Below are 12,153 nucleotides of genomic sequence, written 5' to 3' on the forward strand. Positions count from 1 at the left end.
GCACAAATAGATAACATTCCAGAAATGAAAATTTAGTACAAAGAAAATGCAAGGCAAAAGGAATAGAAATGCTCACAGCAATATGTGCTAGGGGCGACTCCTCATCGACACCGTTACACAACTCTAGCAACACATAGTCAACTTCTACTTCCACTATAGTAACGGTATGTGACAGGAAGATTTGACTATTAAGATTGACCTTATCAGCAAGCATTCGTATGGTATCTTTTGGAGCAGACGTATGTCCACGAAAACTTGGAGGAAGACTTGGCTCTTCATTTATGTTCATGTAAGCACAATCCAGAATAACACTATACTCTTTGCCAGACATCACACCATGCAATGAACCGATCTGCCCAAAAGATTGAAAAAATGAATTAAATCAAGAATATTAGCCCCCATATGGATAGAAAGAAATAAACACTTTACTGAAAACAAAAATGAAATATACGAGCTTGAGAAATTTTTTGATAAAATGTGTAAATGAAAAGCAAGCATACAAAAAACTCATGTAAAGCATTTACATCTGTCGATTACAAGCCAGTGTCAGCAACAAGACAAAAAGTTGACCTTCAAAACAGAGAATGGGGATATGACAATGCTAATGCATTTCAATGGGCTGTCTTCAATCTCCTTAGTAAAAGAACAACGCACTCGGTTTTGACTTTACTAGCATTGACACTTCTCATCCGTCCAACGTCCTCATTTTGGATACACTCCTTCCAACAACAATGGTTGTATGACCCCACCAAAAAAATGTGTATCATAGTTGTATTCCTTCTTTGCACATAATAGTGATGGCATATAGAACAATGAAGTGTTTATGCCATGCCATACCAGTGGAGTACAAGTTCTAGATAAAATCATCATCCTTGTGTACTTTGCATTCTGAGTCCTTAACTTCCCCCAAATTATACAAACATCCATGATGCAAACCTGTATTCAACAGTTTAATTCTACCCCAATATAACCTTACAATCTTTGCGCAAAGTAATATAATTCATGAATCATAGAAAAGATGACAGAATGAATGAGACTCTTCTGTCCAACAGCGAACCGCGGCCGCTAAAGGAAAGGCATTGATTCGCTTTCGTTTGTGGAACGCCCAAAATTCATGAAGTGAGGCTGCCCGACAAGCATTTTTTCTGAGTTCGGAAACTCAATCAAAAGGCGAAGACAAAAAGGCCTCTGACTCTGACTACCCAACCTCTACATACGAGATACGAGATGCTTCTCTCACGTCCGGGCCGCCGCCTGAAGCCGGAGTCAGAGGATGAGTTGCCCTTAGTCCCATGTATCATAGACCCGCGCGCAATCAATATGGAAAGACCCGGCAGATCGTAGCATATGTTCTGCGAGCAACCAGGTCAGTCAGTGGTTCGGAGAAGCGAGGGTCAATGTAATATGAGGAACAACCACCTTTCGTCGGGCAGGGCAGCCAGCCAAGAATCATCGTCTTTCCTGTGCCCTTTCTCCTATTTCTTTCCGAGAGTCAAGAGAGAGATAGGGGGCCTGGGAGGCAAGTAGACTAGACTTACTACTTGAACTGAACAAGTAGACTACGACTATGCGGCTGAACAAGTAGGATGATAAAAGTCTATTTGGCTTAAAAGTCATTAGATGCTCATCTCTCATTTAAAGTACACATTTTCTAATATCAAATCATATAATTCCCATCTTATTTATTTCTTCAAATCCTTGTCCTCCATGTGCCCTCCCGTTACATACATGGTCATTCAGATCTTCCTCTATCAATATCCTCTTTCCATCAAGATTTAATCATCCATGTTTATCAAAATTGTCTTACAAAACTCATCTAATCCTACTTGAGGTGCACAAGTGATAATTATGTTCGCTATACCCTCTCCTAAAACTAGCTTAACATAGAAAAACCAATCAATTACTATCTTAACATTTTTTATGATGTCCATCAAATCTTTCTCGCTATACCTACTCCAATTGAAGCATTTTATTGCCTTTCAAGTAGAATCTTGAAGTCATCCCCTCCAAGATCCCCTCCTTTATATTTGTAAATATAATGCAATGAACAGATTTTTCAAACGTTCCTCACCACAAGATCAATTACCATCTTAAAGTATCTAACGATGCTCATCAAATCTTTCTAGCCATACTTCCTCAATTTGTTGCATTTTTTAACCTGTTTGTGTAAGAGCATGTAGTCATCCTTACCAAGCTCCAAGACTTACCTCCTTCATATTTAATCTCTTGTAAGCATACTGTTTCAACTCCATCAGCCACCTCAAATACCCACCTCTCAAAGTCCCTAAATTCTAAGAGGCCAAGAGAGTCTTAATTTCCAAGAATTAACTTCTTTCCCACACTTGTCCAGCCTAGTTCAGGAACCCTTCTTCGTTGCACACATCAGCATTACTATGCGCCCTATATTAATAATGCAATATACAAATTGAGTACAGATTTATCACACATGCCTCACCTCAAGATCATTTATCAAAAGGTTTTGTTCAAATATCATAATAAAATTCCGAAATTATACATAGTCAAGACAGTACCTTAATTTCAAAGGAAAATGTGGGCACTTTCCTGAAAACATCCCTCAAACTGCGGCGTACATAGATATGGAGACCTTGACCTTCTCGTATCATTGGCTTCCCAATTAGACCATTGACTCCCACGGCCATATTGATTCCAAGTATCTACATTATACAAGTGGGAGCACACCAAAAAAATGTATTAAACGATGGATTTGCTTGATATGAACAGTGCAATGGATGTGTGGGAACTCTCTTCCTTTGTCCTAGAAACTTCATGTTCATTTCAATAAATTGAATCACTCACAAAATTATTCAAATAAAAAAGAAAGTGTCAGTGTATAATGGTCTAATGCTATAAAGGAGGTACAAACAAAACTTACCTCAGCATGAAGAACATCAAGATGGACAGCAGAAGGATCTTTATCTGGGCAACCATGCCAACTAAATTCATTTGTCACCTGTAGCTTGCCCAAATCAAGCTGCATGAAACTGCAAGAATGAAACACATGTTTATAGAAAATAAATATTGAAGTATAAAGGGAGCAAATGCACTAAACAATCACCACTTTATTCGTAATGGTCAATCAATATTAAGAATCAAGGTATACAAGACGTGAAGTCAACAAACAACAAAGTGCACAAAATTTTACACGGTCATCAACACTAGAGCTTAGAAGTATGTTCAAAACTAGCCCTAGTCTCATAAACCACCGATAGGGTATTGAAACTTTGGCAGTGTCAAAATTGGATGTCAATAATAAAATAAGGGAGTTTTCTCATTTAGTTGATTCCTTTCTGTATTTTCTTAGAAGTTGTTGAACAAAACAGTGGAAACTATAAATGAACCATGTAAAAGTAGGGAAAAGAAATTTACATAGTGGGCTTTAATGGTATGCCACCTAATCACTTGACCTCTTGTGTTGATTGAGAAACATGGAAAACTATGCATTTCACCATCAAATTGGTACCGAATTGTAAACCACTATGTATAAGGAGGGTAATGCCATGCCAAGTAGCCCATTCCACACATACATGTAACCTATGGCATGAAAAGATAATCTTAATTTGGAAGCCAAATGAGGTAAAAAATAATGTCCATCAAGATGGCAATCGTCTGTCACCAACATTCTCTAGTATCCCGGTCTGTTACTTGTCTTTGTTTAAGATGCCCGCGTCTGTGGAAGGCAAACTAGAAAGAAAAAAAAAATGGTGTGACAAAGATAAAAGTAAATTTCACCTCATCCATTGGAAAAAGGTATGTTCTCCAAAGTGCAAAGGAGGATTGGGGCACATAGATTGGGTATTATCAACAAGGCGTTGTTGGGCAAATGACTATGGAGGTTTGGGGAGGAATCCGGAAATTTGTGGAGGAAGGTGGTGACGGCTAAGTTTGGGGAGCGTGAGTTTGGGTGTGAGAGTGGGTGGAAACGGGGCACGTTTGGTTGTGGGGTGTGGAGAGGAATTCTGAATACTCTAAATCTGTTCCGACAGCATGTTAGATTCAGCATGTTGGGCAAACGACAGCATGTTTGGCGTGGGGATACCCAGTTGAAAGAAAGATTTCCCCTTCTATTTGAGTTGCCTTCAAAGAAAAGCTCCCCAATCTCTAACTTCATGGTGATTAGCAATGGAACGGTGAGTTGGGATTATGGTTTCAAGAGGGCTTTCAATGATTGGGAAGTGGAGGAGTTGCTTCCCCGATGAGCTTGATAACAGAGTTACCAATCCCTGCGAATGTGGGTGATATGAGATTGTGGAAGGAAACAAAGGAAGGTGTATTCTCGGTGTGTTCTTTTTATAGATCCTTGCAAGAGGACGGGGGCATTAACTTTCTGACGAAGGCAATTTGGGGACCTAAGGTGCCCTCTAAGATTGCGTTTTTCATTTGGACAGTGGCTTGGGATAGCATGCTCACTTTGGATCACCTTATTTGAAGGGATTTTTGCTCCCCCAATCTCAGTTTCACGTGTAGGCATGATGGGGAGTCCGTGAATCACCTTCTGCTTCATTGTCTGTTGGCGACGGAGATTTGGGGGTATTTTTTAGGCATCTTTGGTGGGGTGGGGTGCATTCCACAATCAATGAGATACTTTTTTGACTAGTGGCTAACCTTAGGTGCACCCTTTAAGGAAGCGAAGCAGATTTGGTGGTCCCTTGCTCTGTTAGCAGTATGTTGGGGTAGGAATCAGCGCGTGTCGATAGGAAGGAGGCTTCTTTGCAGGATATGTCAGTGTCTATAAAAGGTTTTCTTTTTTCTTGGTGTAAAGTCTTTGGGTAGTTTTATGGAGTCTTTTTTTATGACTTCATGGGGAGATGAGATCGGGTTTCTAGTATGTAGTTTTTAGTTTGTAATCTGCATCAGAAGTTCCTTATTGGTCACCTCAACCAAGTTTAATAAAATTGCATTTACCTATCCAAAGGAAAAAAGACCAGAGATCAATTTTAAACAGCTATAGGGACCACTCACTTGGCTAATTCCATAGTAGGCACCCAAATTTATAGTATACATTTACTAGATTAAAAGTCTTGACGTATGCGTCGTTCTACACTAGAAAATACCAACAAAAAGAGAAACCTAGAGCAATACACTGTGCATAGAGTTTGAACAAAGGAGGAATCTAGGGTGAATGAATGTGCAGAAAATAAGGACTGATACGAAGAAATACATACTCATTACTCATTGAATTCTGAGGAACAATAATTATTGGAGTATCCAGTGATAGGTCCAGCTTTATGGCAGAGGCTCCATCTATCTCATACTTCTGAATCAACCACTCAAATCCCCCAACTTTATCAACAAGTTTAATTGCTTCTTCAGTGTTTGGAGTGGCAAGTTCCATAAAGTACATAGTCACCTGTAGAAGCATTTTAAGCAATTTTATCATGACATGAAAACAGAACTAATCACTTCTAATAAGTACAAATTTGGGCAAAGAAAGTTGATGGTCAGTTTGAAGTTTTATGAGGAATAATGTGATGATATCATTGAAGCCAAACTATTTCCAATATTCAGCTGAAGACTTACCTCTTGAACAAACCTATAGAGGAAAACAATGCGAACCCCAGAAAGTCGACCACTCAAACTATAATCATATCCTTCATAATCATCATCTTCAGCACTATAAGATTTAAATGTGAACTAAAAGCAGAAAAAACCATATGTTAGTACAAATACAAATAAAATAAAAGAAAATTAAAGGGAATGATTTGCAATGCATCAGCTGCTAATCAAAACCTGAAATAAACATATGATGCCCATTTTTCATGCCAGCAGACCTATGATTCTTTGTAGGCAATGCTATATTCCATTAACTATACATCTTGATCTGGAAAGAATGAGACTAATTGGCATAAAAGAAACGGTAAGGTCTCTGCATCCGTTTTACCCTTTGTGTTACTTGCTTTTCGAGGGGAATGATTTTCCCTCTTCAGCAACTATTCATCCAAAAATATTTTCACAAATGACAAAGAAAGTAAGAAAAAGTAAGATACCTTGATAAGTGACTCAACACCCTGATTACGTATATCACAAAGCCATCCCCAACAATGATCCATCCCAAGAGACATATCACACAGCCTGAAATTTCCAAGTGTGCCCTCTATAGAAAGAGAACTTGGGTGAACCTAGAAAACAACATTGGTCAGTAGCTTGCAAAATCACAAGGTGTACTTTATTTTTATTTTTTTAAAGACCTTTTATTATATGATTTACACTAACTTGGAGCCAGGCCTTCTTTTTGCACTATTACAGATACGATTATAATGGGTAAAATTGAATCCAATAGTCAACTGCTCCTATCGGAAATAGGATTGACTACAGATTCGAGCCAGAGCACATGGTTTCGGTCATAATACCTTGATGAACAGTAAAATTCCATTGAAATAATCTTTTTTGAACAAACTTTACAGATATAACTTATAGTAATAATAAAAATATATATTTATTAGGATCGTCCATGTTCTAATTACTTGGATATATAGTAAAATATTCATAAATATTTAAAAAGAAAAATATATTAGTAAAATACTCATAAATCCAATCCTATCTCATTTTGTCTTTATAATCTCCCAAAAAGATAAAAATAATAATATTTAACCCCTTATTAATGAAAAGAAAGCCTTAATTATCTCTCTTCTAACTAGTGATTCCCAAACTGAAATTCCATCCCAAAATTTGGAAGTAAGGGTGACATTTAAAGCAATGATTAATACAGTTTACATAGGCAGTAAAACAAGGCTGGCAGGTGAAGTACATATATTATTTCTCCTCACCTTCAAATCCAACAGAAAACTTTCTTGAACAAGCATTGCAAGCTGAGAACCATCCTCCTTGTTGAGAAACACACAAACACTGTCAACATCCATCCTAAGATGAAATACTACTCGACCTTTACCATAGCCCAACAACCCCTTAACAAAAGCACGCCCACCATCTTCTGCTTTTTCACTCTTCTGGGGAGATTCGCCATCTGGAGCATTCACCTCGTTTGCAGTACTCACTCCTGAATTAACCAAGCTCAAATCCAAGCCAAACCCAATTAACGCAACAAGAGTAGGTCTATTGCAAAAGAATTCCAGTTTGGACATGCGGATACTCATCTGGAAAAGTTGAGATGTGATAATTTAAAAAGTTGCAGGCAAAGGGAAAAAAGAACAGTTTATATGGTATAAACTAGTATATTAGGATCAAGGCTTGAAATCTCATTTCAATGCAATATTTTAGTCCAGAGAAAAACCACAATGGTCACGACCAAAATATTCTGATACATCCCTGAAACATTCAATATTTCATTCCAGTCTTGGCCGAAACTGGAATGTTGTAACTGAATATTCTGAAATGGCACAAAACTTTGAACCATGACTAGGATTACTAGTGCTAGAGGATTATCATAAACATAAAATTCAATTATTTGGGGCTTAGACCCCTAGCTCAGTTGGTTTTGTCACATTGCGAAACAACTTTTGAGGTCGTGGGTTCAAGTCCAGCTTACCCATCGAAAAGAAAAAAATAATTAAGTATGCCTATGTCAAGTACCTGTGTATCAATACCATCATAAAAAGGTGAACCAGGACTTCTAGATGAAAAGGTAACAGCCACAAAATCAGAAGCATCACTGTCCTGTGCCTCATAGAATATCTCACCACTAATTCCCTTCCCTTTTATTAGATCTTTGTCCCAAATTAGACCTTCAACAGAATCAACTCCGAGACCATGGTCACAGCTGTCCAAAGGACCCTGCATTGGGCCGTTAGGCATATCTATGTTTTTTGAGTAAAAGCTTGGATCAGGGACAGACAAGAAATCTGAGAAAGCATCTTTATAAATGTCATCCTCCTCCATAAATATTTTCTGCAGCTCTTGCTCATTATGATCTAAGGTAGTAGGAGAAGCAACAACAGCGCTATCCTTCAGCACGGAAAAGGCTAAATACTGTGGAGACATAGATAGACGACCTTGAAGCTCATCTTTAATTTTCAAGAGTGAAGCTTCATCTTGACCGCCAGGTCACATCCCGAATGAACAAGGTGAACCTGTAAAATAATATTGCATCAGGATCATATACATAAGATACAAAGTTAACATAACACTCAAATTGTTGCATAATTTATCCTAAAACATCCTATATAGATTAGAAAACCACTTTAAAGTGGTCATTCTTGCTTATACAATCCATGCAAGGTCGTTTCCAAGAAGTGAGAGAGAAAAACATGCAAGAGTTATAAATATTTGATCTCCAATGATAGACTGGTTAAAACCAACTCAACAAGAAAGAAGAGAAGAATTTTACATAATAAATATGCTAACCTTTCCCCCACCAGCAAGAAGCTCAAGAATTAGTGTTTCCTCAAGTATCTCACTACCTTCATCTTTAGTCTGTAAAGCATGTAAATGATGTCCAAGTCAATGCCTTGATCAGAATTATCTAGCAACTACAAATATAATAGAGTAGGTGACAACTTGCGACTCTCCAACTAGAAATGTTTGACCTTCATATATGGTCTTACATAGACTTTAGGCAGGAGAGGTGCAAACTATATCCATCTCACCTTTCCATACATTAACAACTTCATCTCTACCAGGGCTCCATTAATAACGAGATCAGCAGTTCCAAAACTAGTGGCACTAGGTTCAGCAGGTTCAGATATACCATCACTCGATTCTCCAAGTACATCAACAGATGGAGGAGCCTAGGTGCAGAATATAAAAGAGTAACTCACCAAAATTTTAAATAGAAAACATCTGAAATTGCAAAGCAAATGCAAAAGAATTAATAAGAAATGAGGATCTTATGTTATACAGAAGCTCTATATGTCGCTTGTACAAGTCCTTTCAGCCAGGTAGCTTTCTCTCCATCATCTCGAAACTCGATTATCAAGGTACTAGAAGATTCCAGAGCCTGAAAAGGAAATTAGTTGTTGAAATGGATCATAAACAATTTAAAAATAGTATTTTTCTCAACAGTATTCTAAAAAGAGCTTAAGGTTTTGTGCCTTGAGACCCACCTTGAGGCAAACCATTCCCAAAAAGATGCATTTTAAAGATCTCATGAGGCGTAATTCCCAACATTGCGGCTTTGGAGAAGGCATAAGCCTCTCACCTTTCATGTCTTTATTGAAACCTCGTATTAGAGGCGTGCGCCTGTATAGGCATTGCCCAAAAGATTTCTTGACCTCTTTCAAGAATGGACAAGGTTTTCTCCTCTAAAAGAATATATCGGGGCACCTTTGTACCCTTTGCTATTTTGCAGTTTATATGGAAGGAGAGGAAAAGAGGAACAAGAGAAATTTCAACAAGAAGGCAACCTGTTCCTGGAAATCCTGAACATAAAAGCCTTCATGTTCAAGAGATCATTCATTTTGGTGGATTTTAGGGGAATTTGGTTTGATGAATTTGTATTGAGATGGGAAGAGCTTGTTAGAGGGGTTCCTTCTGGTTCATCCCCCCCCCCCCCCCCCCCTCTTCCAAACCAAATGGAGGACCTTTGTGAGGCTCTTTTTTCACTTTGCCAACTGCATTTCTGTATTCTTGGGCATTTTGACCCTAATTTAATAAATCTAGTTTACCAATAAATAAATAAATTGTTTAGCAGAAATTAAAAATACCAAAACCCCTACTCTCACCTTTACTTTACAGAAAACATGGCTTACCTTCTGAATGTTTTTGATAAGTATAAACTTTTATAAATGAAGAAGAGAAGAGAAGGAGGCTTACCTTCTGAATGTTCATGCCCCTGAAACTCACAGCAACAGAAAACGGTGACCCCCCAACACTTGTTGGAGGGACTTCGCATACTTGTCGACCAGCCATACTGCAATATCATGAGTGACAGACTGAGTAAGGTCATACAGCAATGTAGACTGGAGTAAAAAAAACTACAAGATGGGGAAAATGGAGAACCTCGAGCAACGTTGGTAGCTCTGGGATACCTCAGACTCCAAAACATAAAGATATAATCCAGATAGCACAAGATAACAAGGCTGCCACTCAGCCACAGAATTGCCAATTCCCTGCATCAAGAACATAATATAAGAAAATTAATTGATGAGCACATAAAGAAATTAAATGTCAGATTACATTGGTTCCCCTGGTTCTATAGGACATACCCGCCAAACAAGGATTCGAGCCTCTGTTGCAAGATCTGCAGGACTCCAAGGCACTAGACCCATTTGGAAATTTTCACTAGCAGCCTGGTCACTGTTTTCCCCCGTACCATAGAATATATTTAACAATTCCATGATTCTCCAATATCTAGCTGGTGAAAAGTGGATGCCAAGATTGGGCACTTGAACTGAAATCCGTGTTGATGGGTAACTTGGATGAGGTATTTTGATCTTCAATAACAAAATATCATGAAATCAATGAGCACAAGCCAGGAGATAATATGAAATCACTCGCTTTCAGTTAAAAGACAAGAATATAAGTGTAAGCACATGTATAGACCTGATCAACAATGACTGCCATCCCACACCTATCAATGAGGGAATAGAAATGATCACCATCCTCCAAGTTAGGTAATCTGGAAGGTTGGCTATCAAAAGTTGAAGTGACCAAAGTGCATTTTCCATTGTCAGAACCACAATCCAGAAAGAAAGCAGCAATTTCTCTTCCTGATATATAAAAACGGGAATATAGACTCTGCTTTTGTTCATCATGTTGATCTTCCTGCGTTCATCTTCACCCATTTAAAACAAATTCAATGAGATATAAGCTAGAAGAATGTCCAACTGAAGCAACTTACTTTGGTCTGCAAGGTGAAATGACCAAAATCCAAAAGAAAATGGCCATCGCATTTTGAAGATGGAAGTGTTCTCAAGGGAACCCTCACTTTTGGAGCATCAAAATCAATGTCAAGGGCAAATCTGAAATGCCATTAGAAGTCAACAAATAACATTAAATGGATTATATATACATATATATAACTTCTTTCTCAAATAGAATCTAGTATATATAAAGAAAAGATGATACTACTGTCATAAACCCATAAGTTTTTTTGGATATGTTCAAGTAAATTGAACTAAACAATAGAATACAAAAGCAAGACAAAGAAAAAGACCTCCCAAAACCTAAATCATTGGAAACAAAAGATAAAAAATTATCCCGGCCTAAGTACAATTTCAACCCATTAAAAGACGAAAACCCTCAAATCAGATTCTCCTAAAGTCTGAAATGATGGAAGAACAAAGAAACAAGTAGCCATAATCTCTACGCATTAATGTATATTGTACCATGAGGTTACATGTAACCAAGCGGCAGTGTGTCATCGCTGTTCCACAAGGGGATTGGTATAAGTGAGCAATATAGGGATTTTCTCCAAGGTCAACTTGCATGGCCAAGGGCTTTAGTATTTATAGGCAAGTTATTAAATTTTGGTTTGGATGTTTATTTCGGCTGGCCTGGAAATGGAATTAACTTCTATGTGTGCATTGAACCATGGTGATGAGCCAATTTACAAGTGGTAAGATAGAGCAGAGGACAAAAATTTACACTACGAAAACCAAATAAAGAAACAAAACAAGTAAATAATAAAGAAAAATGTGAAAGAAGAGAACCTGTTTTGTTCTTCTAATACCATTTGGAACTGCTCTTGAGCCCTACGAGTCACTTTCTCTATCTTCATCTGTTCTTTGCAAGTTACCAAGAACAGGATACAGATCAGATTTTCAAGTTCAAGTTTCCATTAAAAAGAACGTATTTGTTCTTGTTATACAGCACTAACTATTCACTCTGGAAACTAGGGAGGTGCATGTGAGAGAGTTTTGAGATAAAAGTAGTGGGAAATGAATTGAGAAACGTGGACAACCCAGTCCCAAGCATGGATAAAGGAGTGTTATGTCAGGTTAGAAACCAGTGTGAAAACTTTGCCATCTCCTAGCATGAATCCTAATCTTTTATTTAGAATTGAATGGAGGAACAGGATTCATTCAGCCAACCCCAGACTTTTGGAAAAGGCTTTGATGATGAAGATTGAAAGGTTAGTGGGAAACCCAATTAACAATAGTACTATTCTTTACCACAGTATTTGTTATAAAAACTAAAATTTCAGAGGGTCATATAGGAGTTCTAAAACTCATTTTGATAGATAACCATAGATACTTATAATGTTGTAAGAGATTTTTGTAAGAATTAATAACGTTATAT

At 37.7% G+C, this 12,153-nt stretch overlaps 1 protein-coding gene across 1 annotated transcript in view; it reads right to left on the bottom strand.

The window, feature by feature from the left end:
- The window catches only part of LOC147383661 (uncharacterized), a 57,131-nt gene that overhangs the window by 25,318 nt on the left and 19,660 nt on the right, over nucleotides 1–12,153 (bottom strand). The window contains 18 exon segments of the mRNA XM_086427328.1: nucleotides 77–352; nucleotides 2,532–2,675; nucleotides 2,894–3,002; nucleotides 5,184–5,368; nucleotides 5,539–5,652; nucleotides 6,006–6,137; nucleotides 6,786–7,112; nucleotides 7,549–7,994; nucleotides 7,997–8,045; nucleotides 8,320–8,388; nucleotides 8,562–8,702; nucleotides 8,813–8,911; nucleotides 9,727–9,823; nucleotides 9,913–10,022; nucleotides 10,119–10,346; nucleotides 10,456–10,677; nucleotides 10,754–10,874; nucleotides 11,565–11,632. Coding sequence (XP_086283454.1) covers nucleotides 77–352; nucleotides 2,532–2,675; nucleotides 2,894–3,002; nucleotides 5,184–5,368; nucleotides 5,539–5,652; nucleotides 6,006–6,137; nucleotides 6,786–7,112; nucleotides 7,549–7,994; nucleotides 7,997–8,045; nucleotides 8,320–8,388; nucleotides 8,562–8,702; nucleotides 8,813–8,911; nucleotides 9,727–9,823; nucleotides 9,913–10,022; nucleotides 10,119–10,346; nucleotides 10,456–10,677; nucleotides 10,754–10,874; nucleotides 11,565–11,632 — 2,937 coding nt within the window.

The sequence above is a fragment of the Akebia trifoliata genome, chromosome 16, assembly GCF_017979445.1.
Source record: "Akebia trifoliata isolate Shusen 1 chromosome 16, ASM1797944v1, whole genome shotgun sequence".
NCBI lineage: Eukaryota > Viridiplantae > Streptophyta > Magnoliopsida > Ranunculales > Lardizabalaceae > Akebia > Akebia trifoliata.